Source organism: Condylostylus longicornis, unplaced genomic scaffold (genome assembly GCF_029603195.1).
Source record: "Condylostylus longicornis isolate FDR11 unplaced genomic scaffold, ASM2960319v2 ptg000137l, whole genome shotgun sequence".
In the NCBI taxonomy this organism is placed as follows: Eukaryota; Metazoa; Arthropoda; class Insecta; order Diptera; family Dolichopodidae; genus Condylostylus; species Condylostylus longicornis.
Window position 1 is genome coordinate 1,442,209 of NW_026578105.1, and position 18,282 is coordinate 1,460,490.

Here is an 18,282-nt window from a genome sequence, read left to right on the forward strand (position 1 = left end):
TAATAGTATTTACACTAATTATAGTGTACCAACTGAAAAATAAATACAAGATCAATTTATGCTTCCTATTTCTACAAATTTCTATAGTCCTATTAAGTATTACGATCTTTTACATTTTTATTATTTTACACTCATATATAATATTATTTTGTTAAATTACATAATTGTATACAAAAATTTTTCGAAAATATATATGTATGTAAGTATATATTATAATCTTACATTTTGAAAATTCATCTGCCTATAATATGTTATAAAAACGAACAAGAAAAGGGGAAGTACAATTTGCAAAATAACCGCCAAATGATGTTTAAGTACATTAAATAAACATGAATCTAAAAATAATTAATAAAAATAAATTGGTTAATCTAAAAGAAACATAAAAATATAAGAGAATATAATAAAATATTTTGTTGTATCTTTTAGAAATTAAGAACTTGTTCAAAATTCCCCTTATAATCAAAAATATATAATTGACAATTAAGACTAGGACATCATATTAATTTATACAATAAAGGGTAAGCAGATAATGGATATTTTTCAGATTATCAAAATGATCTAAGTATCCATTATAAAGCTTATAAGTAAGCTGACGAAACCTGACATAATATTATATTTATGTTGTTTTAAACTGAAGCAGGTACTGAATTTGAGTACGTCTTATTAGAAACAATTTTGTTTAAATTTAATAAGTTTAAATCAAAATTCAAAACATACAATTAAAGTATAGAATTAACAAAATTTTAAAATATCATTAATTTCTGGACTTAAATTTATTTGGATGTTATTTTTGGTACAGAATCAATAGTACATTAAATATTTAATCAAAAATTTAAAAAAAAATTTCTAAAAATATAAATAAATGCCACCCTTATAATATGTTGTAAATCTAAATTTTTTTTTTCATTTACATATATATAAAAAATGCAATGCCAAATTCCATTGTATTCAACGTTAACAAGCGGCTAATCAATCAATTCATTAACATATTTAGCTTTAATAATAGTTGGCATTTATTTCGTAAAAAAAATAAATGTAAATGTTAATCACATTGTATGTCAAAAGCAGAACGAAATTAAAATAGAAGACAATTATAAAAAAAAAAAATAATTAAATATTAATTTTTAAATTACAAAACATAGACGATCATAATTTCCTTTTTCTATACTAAAACAACATTTTCAATTTAAGATCAACAATAGAATCGGGTCTGAACTCTTATGAATTATTTTTTTTAATTTACAAAATATAAAATATTTTTTAATTAATTAATGTCAGGAAAGAGACTAGAAACTGACGAAATCTGATTTATAATATTATAGTTATCTTTAATACTAGAATAAAAGAATAATATTGATATACTAAAGTCTTTAATACTTTATAATTATATATTAATTCTTGAATTTATTCAAAATCTTAATATTATATTACAAAATATTATGTAACTTTAACCTAGTTTTAAAAACCAAATAAATTGTTTAATTGCTGCACATTCTAAACAAAGCCGACATGGATAAAGCATGCGCCAAACTATAAAGGTTAAAACACCAATATTAAAATTATTTGTCACGTTATAATATGCAATACTCATACATACATAAACAAACAAAATAAAAAAAGCAAAAATATAAGTTGACGTGTTATATTTCACTTGCAACTTTCCATACGTGTACATCAATCATCAACTAAAAACCAGAAACATAAATATTACAGAATTTGAAAAAAAAAAGCATTGTATTCTTATGCAAAATGTAAAATTATGCTACCTCAACAAAAAAAAAAAAATCATTATTTTTTGTTTTTACTTTTAAGTCATTTTCATATATAAAAGATTAAGCCATATTCGAATTCAAATCACAAACTACCTTGTTAAATTTTTTCTTTCCTTTTCCATATTTTTAAATAAATTTAAAAAAAAAACATGTACACGTACAAAAGTAAAAATTACTTTCTTTTTTTCTTGCTTAAGCTTTAATTTGTAAGTTGTTTACAAAAAGAAAAAAAAAAAACAATAATTACAAAGGTAAGGTTTTTTAACCTTCAATTCATGCCGTCAATTTTACTTTCAATGAAACAACAAAATAATTTTAAGAGTTTTTAAAATTTTATATTTGTAACTTAATATCTTTACGATCGTATCCCATAATTTATTGATAATATTGATTTAATTTAAATAAATTAAATTGCATTAAAATATTGTAGATCAAAAATTTTGGGGGGTAAAACTTTCATCTTTCATAAATTACTTAATAGAATAACTATTAAAATAATCATTAAAATGTTAAACATTATTGACTTATTAAGGAAAATAGTTGAAGAACCTGTAAAAATTAATTTCTTTGTGTTTAAATTGCGCCTACTTAAACAAAATACTTTGCTTGCTTCATGCAACACTGATATTACTCACTGTTACAGCAAATAAACTACTTAGATCTGATTTAATTTATATTAGTATAAATACATTTTATACAAATCATTATAACGTCATTATAAATACGTTTATATTCTGTTGTAGCACATACATACATGTATGTAACATTTAATTACAAAACACATTCATAAATTAATAATCCCGTTAATTATAAAAATCTAAACATATTTTAATATAATAAAATATTATTTGGTAATATTTTTTTTGGCAAAATATCTTGCCAAAAAATATTTAATATTAGAAAATAAATTAAAATTACAAAATTTATTTCTAAATTTATAAAAAATGTTTAAGCCAAATTATAAAATTACACATTTCTTTTTTGTTGTTTTTGTCGTTTTTAAATGCTAGATTGAAAAATTATACCTTTGAATGTATTATAAAAGCAACTAAACATAATTATATATTTAAGGTCAATGTTTTTTTAATAAATAAATTGAAAATGTTAGTTTTATATAAACATTCATATAAAAATATAATAACATAAATATTTTGAATAAACACAATATGAGTGTACTTGTATATTTAAGTACATACATATGTATATATGAGTACAGGGTGATTCAATAAAGAATACAATATACATCTTTTATTCATTTCAGAAGGGAAATTATAAGCAAAATAGCTTGGGCAAATAGAAATTTCGTGAAAAATTTGAATGAAATTTCCTGTATCTTGGAAATCGTTGAGATTTCAAAAATTTTATCACTTTTCGATGCCATAAATTAAATGACGATATATAACATTGTGTTCTTTACAGAATCACCTTGTACACACCCATTAAAAGAATACAAATTTTATTGTTTTAATTATAAGACGTATATACATATATACAAATACATTTTTATGTACAAAAAATTGAGAATTTTAAATCTTACAGTAAACAATAATCGCATAGAATAAGAAATAAATATTCTTTTTAATTTTATTCAATTGTTTACATATAAAATAATTAAAAATATTTTATAAACTCAGAATTTAATTCGGTTTATAACATTTTTTTATTGAAAATAATAGGTTTTGATCTACAAAACTTTATTTGTACTCTTAAATATCGAACAAACACAAATATAATATCAAATCAAAAGAAAAGGAGAACTGAAGAACGTTTCATTTAACAGGGAAGCAAACAATATTCCACACTTGATTTTACAATTTTTGTTTTTTTTTTTTATATTACTTTTTTTTTTTTAATTAAAAACATTATTTTAAGTACAATAATTGAAATGAAATTGAAATGAAAACAATATACTCGTAAATGTGCTATTTTCAGCTGCATTTCCAAACACAAGTATCTTTAGAATAATTAAATCAAAGAATTCTTCTTTGAACACGATTTCACAACCCCATACTTATAAACAATTCGATTTGACTTTTAAAAGAGACATAAAAATCGCTAGTTTTTAAATAACATCAATTGTCAACACCTTGTCTAATAAAAAACTTACGAACAACAATATTTTTAAGACGTATGTATATTGCGACTGGAATAAATCAAAATCAACTCTTATCAACTAAATAAGTTTAAAGAAATTAAAAATCTTCAAAATTCAATATATTTTTGAAAATTCAATATTGAAAGTTAATAAATTTACATAGCTATTTTATTAAAAATCATAAAATATTTTATGAATTTTATATAATGAGACTAAAAATTTATATATGTATATAATATAGATCAAATTTCATAAAAGTCCTTATAATTTACCGTCTAAGATTTTAGATATGCCTTAAGTACTTACGTATTATAATTTCAATCTTGCAAAAACCGAAATAATTTTAAAAATTAAGTAATATTTATAACAACATCAAATCCAGTCAGTATATCAAATATATACTTAAAATATGGTAACGATTACTATGTATAAAAAAAACTAAAACGTAAAAAAAACTAAGATTGATAACCTAGGAAGGACAGTCAACATGCGTTTAAATAGTTTTTTTTTTCGGATAAATAATCATTATAATCGGTATAAGTATTTCAATTCAATTGCTTCTGCATACAATATAGTAAGATTTTCAAATTTTGTACTTACTACTATAAAAATTTTAAAAGTAAACCCAAATTTTGAATATTTCAAACTTAAAATTTTAAAAATATATTTATATAAAAACTGAAAAGCACAAATGTAAAATATAAAACAAAGAAAAACTAGTCTTATAACTTATGTGGTACCAAAATAGGATCAGAGAAAAATTTTCTTCAATAAAAGCCCGCATTTTTAAAACTGAATAAATAAAATTGTAATTTATAAAAAGTATGTAAATTTGAAATGAAATTTATAAAAAAATTTATGCACATGCTTAAAATGTGGACAAGTGTATAAAAAAGTATCAAATAAAAGAAAAAATATATTCTACTTCTTTGTTTAAGTGTAGAGAATAAAATTAATAAAAGAAAAAAAAAAAAAAACAATTACTTTTTTTCCATGTTCTAAATATTAATAGTTACCAATTCAGTGCGATTTCCATTTGTTTTTTGTCCGCGTTTTCTACATTCAATTTTTAATTGCTCTTTAGTTAATGTCGACAAATAAGCATTACGAATTTGTTTTTCTGTTAAACCATCACCACCACCACCACCACCACCATTTGAAAGTGAATTATTGTGTTGTTTTAAATTATTATTTAAAATAATATTCTTACCATTATTAATATTACTATTATTATTATTATTTATATTATAATTATTATTTGTATTTAAATTATTATTTATGTGATTAATATGTGATGATAAATTAGCATCATTATTTGTAATTGTGTTAGTATTATCAGATTTAGTAAAATAATAATTACTACTATTGCTGTTATTACTGTTTTTATTATTATTATTATTATTGGAAAAAGATGAATTATGGGATGATGAAGATGATTGACTAGAATTATTAGTATTATAATTATTGTTAAAACCACCACCAGATTGAAATGATATATTCTTTGAATTAGTCGCGCTGGTACTGTTGTTATTATTCAATAATACCTGAGGTGTATTATTTGTAGATGCATGACGAATTCGGCGTCTGGATGGCATATCTTAAAAAAGTATATATATATATGTATCGGATAAAACATTAGAATTAAATTTATATTTTTTTTTTTTCTAAAATAATAATTTTTATTTTATAAATATATAAATACACATTAAGTACTTATATTTCTCTTAATTATACTTATATTTTTACTTCAAATAAAATAAAATTACCATACATACTTATATAAAATTTTTAAGTAAGTAATACAAAAGAAAAACTGTAATATAAAATAAAAAAAAATTCGTACTTAAATCGATAAATTATTACACTACCTTTTGCAAATAAATTTTGCATTATTTAAGTTAAAGATTCAAGGCTCCTATTTATTAAATGAAAATATATAAATAATTTTATACTAAAAACTACTGTTGCAAATGTATTTTGAAAAACATGAAATTTTTAAGAATTCCTTTTACAAATTAAGAATTTTTCTTTTTCCTGAAAATATTAAATTTATTTTTGGATTTTTTAATGATAAAAAATATTTTTTGGTTAGTAGGTACCAACTTATTATTATTAAGTAAATGTATGAATATTTACGGGTATCGAGATAAAGATTTGTAATATTTCCAAACTGAATTTAAACCTGAGTAGAAAATATTATTTTCTTGTTTTTTAAAATATAAGAAATCTTTTATGAATTTAACTAATAAAAAGCAAAGAAGGAAACAAGATAAGGTAAAAAAAATGTTTTAATTTCAATTAATTATGAAATTAGAGTATATTTAAAGAAACATTACAAAATAAAAGCTATTTCAAAGCTATTTACCTTTTTCATTAACAATAAATTTAACCCATTACTCATAAGGTGTTAAAACTGTGTCTTTTTAAAAAGAAATACCGACGTTTGGAAGAAGTGTTATTCGAACAATTTTTTCTATTAAGTCCGAATATTAATTTTAATATTTATTCTAATCAATTGAATAAATTTTACTAATATTTTAAAATTTAATAATAATGGTTTAATGATAAACAAGGAAATTAAACAATTGTATATCTTGTTATTACAGTGAACCTACTAATTAACTGACCACAAATTTTAAATTTAAAAGCAATGATTACTTACGTGAAGATGATTAACTTAAGCAATGCATAATAGTCTATTTTATTTATATATATATATAACAATGAAAAAATTGATTTGCTATACATATTTATTTATATGTACATATGTAAGTATATACAATGAAATTAAACAAAAACATTATATATATAACAATTATTTTGAGTGGTACCTACTATAAAGACTAGATTTATAATAATATTCTGAAACTTTTCAAATACATTTGAGAATTTCACAGAAAGCGTAAATTACATTACGTTTATTAATTAATAAAGGTATTAAATATAAAAAAATAAATAAACAATCGAGAATATTTTAAAAAATTTTTCAAATTAAAATGATAAATCGGTTCTATTCCACGAACTCATGTCCCATTCAAATAAAATATCCATTTTATGTATTTTATTTTATTTAAACGTTGAAGGAAAAGTCAAATAATCGATATCTATAAGTAAACTTTTTTGTAAGTATACCTAACTATACCTTACGAAGTAAATTGTAATTTTTTTAGTTATTAATAAGTAGATATGCAGGTTTTCATAATTTATTGAAAGAAATATTACCACCTTTTATTTTAGCTCTATTTTCATATTTTCAAATTCATTACGTTCCCTTCCAAATAAATTTAATTTAAAATGTTATTATGATACTGCATACCCTGATCTATCATATACGGTATGATGGTTTTTAGCTATATAAATAAATATAAACTAAACAATTAATATGTATGCTAACAGAAGTTATTTCATTCTTTGAAAATAATTTAATTAAATTGATTCAAGAACAAAACGATATTTTAAACTTATTAAAAAATGAAAGATGATTGATAGAATAATCTTTTATTCATAAATATAGATATGTATATATAAGTATACTTAAATACCTTTCTAATAGTGTGAATATGTATACATATTAAACTTATATCCATTTATCGTATATGTATATCAAAATTCCTGCAAGAATATAATATAATAGAATATTCTTTTATGTAAACACATAACACATTATATAGTTTTATATTGGATTAAAATCTATCGATTTTTTTCTGATTCTTTACAAAAAAAAAAATATATAAATCGTTAGATATATCAATATAAGTGATAGCCGCACAAATTATTTTATATATATAAATATAACGACTAAGAGTTAACACTTTCCAGGATAATAAAATTAACTAGTTTTAATTGAATCACCTGATTTTATTGAAGAAAGTGTGTAAATTTTTTTTTCCTATTTTAATAAATTTTTTATTTCATGTGGTGTATGTTGCTTATAATTTTTTAAGTAGTATCATATTTAATTATTTACAGTGAATATTACAGAAACTAAACTAAAATAAAATAATAAGAAATGGCAAATTAGTATGATTAGTATAATTTTACTTTAAAGTAGGTACATAGCAGAAAACATTTAATTTAGTTTTTGTTCAAAGAAAAATGTTTCATGTATGTACATAATGTAAATCTTACCTAAAATTCTGCTGTTGTACGGGAGCAAGCACTTCTCCGGCTACAAAATAAATAAAAATTTCTTAATGTACTTGAATGGTTTTCAAAATTTATTAGAAAATCTTCTTTTAAATAATTAATATTGCAATACAGAAACTTTTATTTTGTCAAAAATGCTAAAAACTTTTCACTTTTATCGAACCACTCAAGTTCACAAACACATACACCAACCCGTTTTAGTAGCTTCACAAAAAAAAAACTCTTTTATTGATTTAATAAATTAGAAAAAAAAAAGGAATCTTAAATTTTTATTTTATATAACCAATACTTAGATCTGAATATTTCATATATATTTCAAATATTTAATTTACAAAATTCTTATCAATCAAATTATTTTAAATATCAATCAAAAGCCATAGTTTTTTTTTTTTTTTGCAAAGAAATTAAAATTTACACAAACTTCTTTCTTGCACCACACTGACACAATCACTGACATTTCATAAACTGTCTTTTTCATTACGTTTGCTGGTGAATTTACAATATCAGGTAACCAGGGTTGTCACTCATTTGTAAATAATTTTTACGTAAAATTTAAAAAAAAAAATTCATAAGTTTATTAAACACTCTTAACCCAACTAGAAAATAAAAATTTTGGTTTGTAGGGAAAATTCGTATTTTCTTTTCACTTCTTTATTTTAGGTTTTTATTTTTTAAATTTCGTATGGTAATTGACATTTTAAAATTTAAAATTTTATGTGAAAAATTATTCATATGTTGTTTCACGTTGTCCATTAAAAATATATCGAATTCGAAACATTTTAGTTTGGAAAAACATTACCATTTCAAAACGACTAAATACACGGAAGAGTGAAAGTTATACTAATCAACAGATTAATAAATATGAGTATGTTAAATTTTCTACACTTTTTAACAAATTTTGCTTCTTTTAAACTGATACGAAAAAAAAATAGGTCACAATAGGTAAACTATATAAACTAACGGTACATCACATTAGACCATTTAATGGTTAATTAGGACACGTTTCCACTCAATAGATTTTTAACTCCATCACTACAATGTTCAATATAAACAAATGTCACTGTTATAATATTCCCTAACAATAGCTATTATCAACTAAAATCGATGATTGAATGTAATCGATTTTTAATCGAATTCTATACTGTGGTCTATCGCAATTTTACAATTTAAATATATGTATATCTATGTATATGCATACAAATATTCTAATCATCTAATAGAAATCAAGTCAAAGATTGCATTTCAGAAAGATATCTTTCGTTTCGGAACGATTTTCTGATATTATTTCTTTCTGTCTTTTTTTTCCGTTATTTTTAAATCGTAATTAAATTGTCATACTTTATTCAGATGACCAAAATAAAATTTATCTGCATATCAGAAGATTTTCTGTCAGATTTTTAAAAAAATTTAATATGTAGGTATAGCATATACGTATATCGCAAACTAAATTTTAGGTAATAATAGGTAACGATGCTGATTTACTTCATAATATTACTCGATTATGAAAAAGCTATAAACACTTTTTTGAGTTTTTTATTTAAATATGACAAAATCTTTTATAACACTTGGTTTTTTATAATTTGCAATTAAGAACTAAAATAAAATTTAAATTTAAGGATTTAAATTTACAATTAAGAACTAAAATAAAAGTTTTTTTTTTGGTTTTTATAATTTTTATTGATTTTTTTTTATTTTACATAATATATTTTCATATACCTATAATTTAAAAACACAGTAAATTTTCATGTATCATTTTTAATTAATACAATTTTTAAAAATAATGCCTAATTACAAAAAATTAAAATTTTTATTATTATATGCCTTTACTTCAGCGATATTTAAAAATATTTAAATTCATTCTTCTAAATGACGGCAAATTTTGAGAAACACAACTATAGAAAAATTTTTATATTGTGTTTTATTATTATTTTGGTATAGTGTCCTCTCTAGTTGTTACTTTAAAATATTGTACCTTATTATTTATTCATAAATCTACCGTCATTTGAAGTTTTAAATTATTAATATTTTAATATTCTGTTCGCTGCACAAACATTGAAAGGTAAAGATAGCCAATGGTAATATTTCTCTCTTTTATATATTTTGTATATATATTAATATATATATATTTTAAGTTTATCCATAATACAAAATAGATATTCAATATTATATTTATTTTTTATTTCAAAAATTAATTGAAAACTACCAATTCTTGAAGTTCAAATACATTATTTTGATTTTATAATTTACGATAAATTTTGTAATAGCGATTATTTCCTTTTTTTTTTCTTAAAAACAAGTAATGTGCAAATTTTTAGCAACTTATTTACAATTTTCAAAGTGTATTGAAGTTTAATTCTGTAGATTTTCAAAAAACAAACATTTCTTTAAAAATATTAGATTTACCAAATTTAATTAGTAAATAATTGAGAATATTTAATTATCACACAGGCGAAGGAAGAAAATCCATACTAAAATAGTTTTAAGAAAGTAAATTACATTAAACTTTTTCTACATTTGTGGCTGTGTGACAATTAAAGAATTAATTTTTTTAATAACAATAAGTAAAATAATTGAGAAAAAGCAAAAAAAAAATATAACTTGATATTAATTTCATCAAAAAAAAAAAACCATTATATAAAATTTCTACAAGTAAACACAAAGAATTAATTTCATTTTTTAATTCAAGTAAAAAATTAAAATAAAAAAACAGCATAAAAAAGTTGCAATTTAAAAGTTCTTAAATTTTAGATTTACAAGAGCTATTAATATTTAAATTTTGAATATTACTTTAGCAAGTTCATAACATATTAATTAATAGTGTTACTTAAAAGAAATAAACATTTAAAATTGAAGTGAATTTTTTTGAAAAAGATCTATTTAAATGTTTTCAAAAAGTTAAACAAAAAACAAAAATATAGTAGAAATAAAAAATACAGAATTTATGATAGTATTTTATCTTTCTTGTATTATTAAGAACATAATTATTTTATACATATTTTAAAAAGGTTTTTTTTCTTTCTTTTAGAAAAATTGTCTTCAATCTACTATTAACAAAAATTACATTTTACCATATACATTTTCATCGGAATATGCAATGTAGAGGAAATAATCTTCCTCATGATGTTCCTTAAAATGAAATGAAAAAAAAAAATAAAATAGTTAAATGATATAAAATTAATTTTCTTTAATATTTTTAAATATTAATATTTATTTACCTGATATAAAGATCCCATTGTTGCTGATGTTGGTGGAATGACATTGTTCACAAAGAAGAAAAGTGCATCTTCAGGACGTAAATGTATACGTTTACGAATTAAGAAGTAGAATTGACCTACCGTTAAATCAGATGGTACTAAATATTTCTTCTTATCCAAATCACCAATACGGGCTTTTGGAGCCTTTTCTACAATTACCTAATTGTAAGAGAGAAAAATAAAGTCTTTAAAATATTTTTTTTTTATATTAGAGACCACTAACTTTAATATTATAAAATTTTTACTAAATTTATAAAAAGCAGATTTAGTTTACAACAAACTTGCCAAAGGTAATACATTTTTTCATTCAGGCATACTGGTGGACATGTATTAAAAAATTTTTTATTTGTAATCCTTTGTTTATTTTTATTGTAAGTTGTTTTAAAACATTCTAACGACATTATTTAGTAAAATAATTATTCTACTTAAAATAAAACATAAAATCTTAATTGTCAATCTTAAATTACGTTAGATCTCAAACTATTTCTAAGTGAGTAACCTTTTCAAAACTATATTTTTTGTATAGGTACCATTACATTCTTCTATGAATGTAATGGGAGAATTATTTTTGCAAAAAAAAATTTTCTAAATCAAAAACCAAGCAAGTGTGTGTTTATAATTTTGCAATATCACCTTTTAATATTTTCTATTTATATTCTATGAGTTAGTCATTCAAGTTTTTGAATATTGTAGGTATCAGAACATAATTAATAACAATGACGAAATAGTTAATCTATTGGCTTGTATCACAGCTACATATCAAAAAAAAAAACTAGATTTTAGTTCAAAAAGAAAATCCAAGTATTTTTTTATAAAACTTAATTGTATATTTTCTTGTTTCATAAAATATGAACGTGCAGATATTTTATATTATTTATGATGGTATGTAGGTCTATCTATTTAGTATCTGTATTATTAAAAAAAAATTAAACACAACTGCCTTCAAAACGTGTCTTTGTAAACAAAAAATAAATTATTGATATTGCTGACTAAAAATTTAGCAAACATGCATATTTTAAAAAGTAACTATTGATGTATTAACAAAAATTCAAGCTTTCTTATTAAAAAAAAATTCATGAGTAATGACAAGTAAAAAAAAAAAAAGTTACAAACACTTGCAAAAATCAAGAACAAAAATATTTAATGAACAACAATTTGACTTTCCTTTGTTTAAGTATAAGTGAGTGACCTTGCTTAAATTTAAAAATTTACGAAAATATTAACTTTAAAAACAAAAAATTACATGTAGATATTATACGTAAATATGTATATAGACATTTTAATATCTAAAATATTATGTGAAATTAAGTTGAGACTTCCAATCAAGATTTAAGACAAGAAAATATTTCCTGATAAACATGTACATTTGTATATATGTATGTATGTATCTACAAACATAATAAGTAACCAAAATTATGAAACATATGTAGCCCTCTGCTTGACTATTTTAATTTATATCATTTTACTTGTTATGAAATCTCAAGCATAAAAAACGTAATTAATGAATTGTATTGGTAAAACAAAATGTATTTCATATATAGGTACATAAACTTGAATCAGCTGAAAATATTCAATTATCCCCTTTGCCTATACATTTAAAGAGCTTTTCTGTTTTATGAAAAAGTTCCACCATTTTGGTTTTATGTTTTTAAAAAAAAATTTATTTAAATATATTTAAAGTAAATAATTAAAATGAAAATCAAAAAATACATACTGGTACTCGATCTGGATATTTTCGTCGAATTTTGTCACCTTCTGCTCGTCTTTTCTCAAACGGGTGCTCTTCCTTGTATTGAAATTTCATTTTTTTTCCTTTGTTTTGTGTTTAAAGTAGAATTAAGGTTTCGATTAATTTTTCCTTTCAACTATTCGTTTAATCGAAAATTTGTTTAGTTAAATTTTTTTAACTTGAAAAAATATTTATTAATTAAATGCGTTTTTTAATTGTTTTATTTCTTTCCGAATAAATTTTTGCTGCGGAATAAAATTTACCTAGCTTTTTATAAATTGCTTTCACAATTTTTGCACTGTGCTACGATGGCAGCACTTTGCATGACATTCAAAACATCTTATTCATTTCAGCACATATGACATCTTTCGAATATTATAGAAATTATTTCTAAAATTAGTACTAAATTTGACATACAATATTCAAAAAGGTTGTGTTAAACTAAAAAACATAAGTGTTTAGACCCAAAATAATTAATATATGGAATGAATTTAATATATAAATAAGACGTCAGTTAAAGTTAGCTTTATGTTGGATCAGTATGTTATGAAAGGAAATAATATTAACAAAAAGCATCTGTCAGATGTTTCACTTTTTTCAAGGTCAGAAAAGAAAAATATTTTGTTATGATTGTTTTTGTATGGTTTGTGCCTTTAACCGAACTATTAGGAGAAAAATTTTTAATGTCCTGAATACAGTGAGAATACAATGAGGTAGAACTTCAAATTGCAAAATTTGACAATTTCAAAAAAATGTAGCTTTTGGGTTATTAAATGGGATTGCACACAATGAAACTGCAACTTCAAAACTAGTTTATTTTCTATTTTTCCAGTTACTGTCTCCCATATTTTATTTATTTTGGTAGTATCAGCTATCAAATTTTGTAGTTTTGAAGTTTTGTGTTTAGGGCAAATAATGTTGTTTGTGTAAAAAATTGTCAGAAAATTCGAACCAAGGGCCAAATAAATACCAACTCTTAAAAAATAAAGAATAATAGTTAATCATATCCATCTAATTAACGACTATTATAGAACATATTGATTTTCTTACACAATTTTGTTTTAGAATTGAATAGTTTCTGACCTTCACAACTGACTAGAAACAATTTGAAATTAAAGCTGCATTCATTATCACATCTTTTGTACTCTTGAAACTTTATAACAACTCAAATATGGCTTACAAAATATATATGGAAGAACTTATCAATTTGGCAACATAAAAATTTTTATTTTGACAACGTTGTCATTTAACATGAAAAAAGTTTATTTTGACAATGACATGACTCTAATATGTTCTTTTACAAAAGTGCTTTTGCGAAGCAAACATGGCACCAACGGTATGTGTTATAGAAATTTAGAATTGTTGAAATTAATACCCGCGTTTTGTTAAAAATAAAAGTAACGAATCATTAACACAAACCTATTAAATATATTTAGTTAATATTTATATAAAATTAATGAGTGATTTTTAATATATTTTAAGATTATTCATTACAATTACTTCAATGTTTTAGGCAAAACCAAGTAAACCTGATCAGAAAGCTAAATCCACTGAAAAGCCAAAAGCTGGTGGCGATAAAACTGCTAAAGGAAAAGTAGAAAAACCCAAAGCAGAGGCCAAACCAACTCCAGCTGCTAAGGAAGCAAAAAAAGCAACTGCCACAGCGGCGGTAAAAACAGCAGCTGCAGCAACAAAGGCAGCTCCTAAAGATTCTAAAGCTGCTCCAGCTCCAAAACAAGCACCAGCTAAAGACGCAAAGAAAGCTGCTCCAGCTGCCAAAAAAGATGCAGCTCCCGCTAAAGATGCTAAAAATGCAAAAGCAGCACCAGAACAAAAGAAAGCAGCTCCAGCAAAAGTAGCTGCAGCCAAACCAGCGCCAGCGAAAACTGCAGCCCCTGCAAAGAAGGAAGCTCCAAAACCTGCTCAACCTGCGCCAGCTGCTGATGCACCGAAGAAAGAAGAGAAACCAAAAGCAGATAAACCCCACAAAGCCGTCGCTCCAAAACCAGCTGCCGCCAAACCTGCTAGGAAAGGTGTTGTAGCTGCTGCAGCAGCTGCCGCAGGCAAAGGGCGTGTTGTTAAAAAAAATGTTCTTCGCGGGAAAGGACTTAAGAAAAAGAAAGTTAATTTAAGATTCGGCATTGATTGCACTAATATCGTTGAAGATAATATTATGGATGTCGCTGATTTTGTAAGTAAATTTAGTTTCCAGTTTTACGCATTACTATGAACTCGGCATTCGAACATTAACAGTGAGAGAAAAGGTTTATTTTATAATCGTTGATGAACTCCTCTTCGATTAAACAAAAAAGACAGGGTAGGTACTGATCGGTTATGTAAACCATACGGTGTAACCCAGTACTGTAACTGTCTTTTTTTTTGTCTGATGCATCGCAATGGTAGGAGGAATAACTCGATGTTGTAATTTTTTTTAATAATAAGCTTTTTGATAAATTGCGGAAATTTGAAAGTAAGTTAACCAGTTGGTTTAACACTTTTCTCTCTTAGTTTAAGTTGGCAGAGAGATAAATCGAAATTTTCAACGTAGTTTTTAATATGTATATTACATACCCGAATAAGTTTTCTTTATTGAGGGTATGAAATTACATACATATTTCGAATTTTTATAAGTTCTGAAATATGCATATGTGTATAAATTTTCAGTTCCCAAAATATAAATTTAAATACTTGTGTTAAAAAAGCATCTTAGTTGAATCAATAAATTTCGATTTAACCCACGCAAATAGTCAGAAATTTTAAAACTAAATTAGTATGTATAAATTTCAGGTAATAGAAAATGTTTAAAAAAATTTTATACTTTCTTATTTCTAGGAAAAATATTTAAAAAGTCGTATAAAGGTTAATGGCAAAGTGAACAATCTTGGAAACAATGTGAATTTAGAAAGGCAGAAGATGAAAGTTTATGTTAATTCTGATGTTCATTTTTCAAAACGTTACCTAAAATATTTAACAAAGAAATATCTTAAGAAAAATAGTTTGCGTGATTGGATTCGAGTTGTAGCAAATGAAAAAGACAGTTACGAACTTCGCTACTTCAGAATAAGTTCAAATGATGATGATGAAGAAGATGCAGAATAAGTTAATTTTTTAGGCATCAAAAATTTTCAAATATGACAAAACATTAAATGTCAATAAATTTGAAATTTCTATAAACAAAAAACTTTTATTTTAATATTATTTTAAATTGTAGTTGGAGGTTCACTGTTCAAAAGTTCAATATGATAAACTATTTAATAGCTGAAGCAGAAAACATTGATTTTGGTTATGAGAATTATGGAAGAATTTTGTTATACCCTCTACATTTTTGTTTCAAAAAGAGTACCCATTTAATACTTGAAGTAATTTTATTTTACTATAAATTACGTAGGTATAACAATCAAAATTCGGTTTAACAGTTTAACAATTAAAATTATAAATTTAATCATATAAAATTAGCTAAAATAAAAAATACTAAAGGAAGGACTATATTGTCTACTTGGTCAGTGTAGGCTTCTATAACTGCTACAAATATTATAGAGGCTGCCGTTAATGAAATCTGAATATTATTTAAAACAACTAAATTTAAAGAAAATAGTTGGGCCACTGTAAGTCCTTGTAATATTATGTTAGCAATTAATCCTTCAAATGATTTTTCTGAATCTAAAAACATAATTTCATTCCTAAATTAGCAATACTAAGTAATAAAATAAAATTTTTACTTGGTAATTTATGCCGTCCAAGCTTTGACCCAAATACACTTGCCGCTGTATCACCAATACCAACAGTTAACACTCCAGATATTAAGATTAATAAACTATTTGGAGCAATAAAATTATTGTCAACTCCACATGTACTAGAATTTATCCATAAAGGTGCAGAGCAACCAACCAGTAAATAAAATGGTGTTAAGGCTACGCTACCAGCATCTTTTTCATCGGCAAATACATTAAACGATTGTTTCAAAATTTTATCAAAAGGATATATTTCAAACACGCGCATAAATTCTAGTAAAATAATTGCACAGAAAGCTACTCCAGTAGATATATATAAAAAAGTACATTGGTAGAGAAGACCCGGTATGTACACAACAACTAATAAAAAGTGAAATATTTTACGAACCGATGTCGTAGCTTTTTCTGATTTATTGACTTGCCATGCAACAGTAGCAATACTTAAACCTGTCATTCCACAGTAGAATATAATTATGAAAATCTGTAAAAGATATTTATTTAAAAAATATAATAAAACTTAAACACAAAGAAATTAACGTACTCTTCTTGAATCAGATAATATAAAATTTAACACTTCCACAATTGGTAGGTCTGGTGTTACTGGTATGCAAAATATAATGCAAATGAAAAACAGTAACAAAAAATAAAATAAAATAGTTTTCTGGAAAATTTTTATTGTAGATACAATCCAAACGAAAATTAATACACAAATTATACCTTCCTGAAATTAAAAGTAGTCAAATATAATAATGCCAAAAGTTTTTAAACTCACCATCATAATAGAATTCATTTTGTTGAAATCATCGTGTGCTGGGTTTGTTATGAAATATGGAATCTGAAGAATCGTTGTAAAAAGGTACAAAGTAAAACCCTGAGAAACAAGAGCTGCTTCCCCAAGTGTAAAGCACTTTGGTAATTTTCGAATAAATTTTATAAATGCGTATTGATAAGATATGCAATATAAATGACCCCAAAAGAGGCTAACACTAAGGTTTTGATGTAAAAATTTACAAAATAATGCTGCTGTAAAAAATCCAGGTACAAAAGAGAGTATCATTCTTACAAAACGACGGCCGCCGAAAATGACATACAAAAAAAAATTAACTGATTGCATACATAATCCAATTGATGCTAATCTAGTCATTTTGTACTCGAAAGTTTGAGAGCTATATGGATTTCTAAAAGTATTTGATAAATAAGCAAATGGCAGTAATAAACATAACCAAAGTCCTGGTGTAGCATTCGGCCTATAAATATTATTGATGAAAATGATATCATAAGTTATTTATAAAAAATTACCTTAAAAAGTTACTATATACTACCTTGTTATCAAATCCATGTGCTTAACATTTTCATCAATTGCTTTCAATATATTCATTGTTTATGTTAATACCTAACTTATTTTAGAAATATTATACAATGAGTTTGATATCTTAAATTTTAAACACAAAAAATTATTTACTATTTATACATAGTTATTGAATGTTTAAAAAATGCACTTTATTCCTCTTTTTCTATTATGATTCCCACATAACATTACCAAGTAACAAAAATA

General features: G+C 23.4%; 4 protein-coding genes across 7 annotated transcripts in view; 1 reads left to right on the forward strand and 3 right to left on the reverse strand.

The window, feature by feature from the left end:
• The window catches only part of LOC129615555 (vacuole membrane protein 1), a 35,271-nt gene extending 26,817 nt beyond the window's left edge, over window positions 1-8,454 (reverse strand). The window contains exons 1-2 of one of the 3 annotated variants that reach the window (XM_055530799.1): window positions 7,996-8,454; window positions 5,412-5,464 (exon numbers count right to left, since the gene is read on the reverse strand). In XM_055530799.1, the coding sequence (XP_055386774.1) occupies window positions 5,412-5,462 (51 nt within the window). In that variant the 5' untranslated portion in view covers window positions 5,463-5,464; window positions 7,996-8,454. Of the gene's footprint in view, window positions 1-4,883; window positions 5,465-7,995 lie in introns of all 3 variants that reach the window. The other 2 variants (XM_055530798.1, XM_055530804.1) reach the window with 2 other exon arrangements.
• A 2,283-nt stretch (window positions 8,455-10,737) lies between these two features.
• Window positions 10,738-13,289, reverse strand: LOC129615543 (gamma-aminobutyric acid receptor-associated protein). Its single transcript, XM_055530781.1, has 3 exons — window positions 12,982-13,289; window positions 11,229-11,426; window positions 10,738-11,139 (listed from the first exon to the last, which is right to left on the reverse strand). Exons 1-3 carry the CDS (start codon window positions 13,069-13,071, stop codon window positions 11,071-11,073), a joined length of 357 nt encoding a protein of 118 aa, XP_055386756.1. The 5' UTR covers window positions 13,072-13,289; the 3' UTR covers window positions 10,738-11,070.
• Window positions 13,290-14,235: 946 nt separating this feature from the next.
• LOC129615568 (60S ribosomal protein L22) lies at window positions 14,236-16,177 on the forward strand. The gene is made up of 3 exons (XM_055530823.1): window positions 14,236-14,332; window positions 14,510-15,187; window positions 15,829-16,177. The coding sequence occupies exons 1-3, from the start codon at window positions 14,321-14,323 to the stop codon at window positions 16,093-16,095; spliced, it is 957 nt and encodes a 318-aa protein (XP_055386798.1). The 5' UTR covers window positions 14,236-14,320; the 3' UTR covers window positions 16,096-16,177.
• Window positions 16,178-16,370: 193 nt separating this feature from the next.
• LOC129615599 (dolichol kinase) lies at window positions 16,371-18,281 on the reverse strand. 2 transcript variants are annotated; one of them, XM_055530873.1, is made up of 5 exons: window positions 18,050-18,281; window positions 17,500-17,974; window positions 17,269-17,448; window positions 16,716-17,208; window positions 16,371-16,656 (listed from the first exon to the last, which is right to left on the reverse strand). In XM_055530873.1, exons 1-5 carry the CDS (start codon window positions 18,103-18,105, stop codon window positions 16,439-16,441), a joined length of 1,422 nt encoding a protein of 473 aa, XP_055386848.1. In that variant the 5' UTR covers window positions 18,106-18,281; the 3' UTR covers window positions 16,371-16,438. The 2 variants fall into 2 exon arrangements, with proteins under 2 accessions (XP_055386848.1, XP_055386850.1); XM_055530875.1 differs by having other exon boundaries at window positions 18,027-18,281.
• Between the last annotated feature and the right edge of the window lies 1 nt (window position 18,282).

Coding starts and splice junctions, on each gene's coding strand:
- LOC129615543 (XM_055530781.1), bottom strand. CDS start 13,071: ATGAAATTTCAATACAAGGAAGAGCACCCGTTTGAGAAAAGACGAGCA. Junction 11,427..12,981: donor AATATCCAGATCGAGTACCA/GTATGTATTTTT, acceptor TCTTACAATTAG/GTAATTGTAGAAAAGGCTCC. Junction 11,140..11,228: donor CAATGGGATCTTTATATCAG/GTAAATAAATAT, acceptor TTTCATTTTAAG/GAACATCATGAGGAAGATTA.
- LOC129615568 (XM_055530823.1), top strand. Junction 15,188..15,828: donor TTATGGATGTCGCTGATTTT/GTAAGTAAATTT, acceptor TCTTATTTCTAG/GAAAAATATTTAAAAAGTCG.
- LOC129615599 (XM_055530873.1), bottom strand. CDS start 18,105: ATGAATATATTGAAAGCAATTGATGAAAATGTTAAGCACATGGATTTG. Junction 17,209..17,268: donor TATTATCTGATTCAAGAAGA/GTACGTTAATTT, acceptor TATCTTTTACAG/ATTTTCATAATTATATTCTA. Junction 16,657..16,715: donor TGGACGGCATAAATTACCAA/GTAAAAATTTTA, acceptor TTATGTTTTTAG/ATTCAGAAAAATCATTTGAA.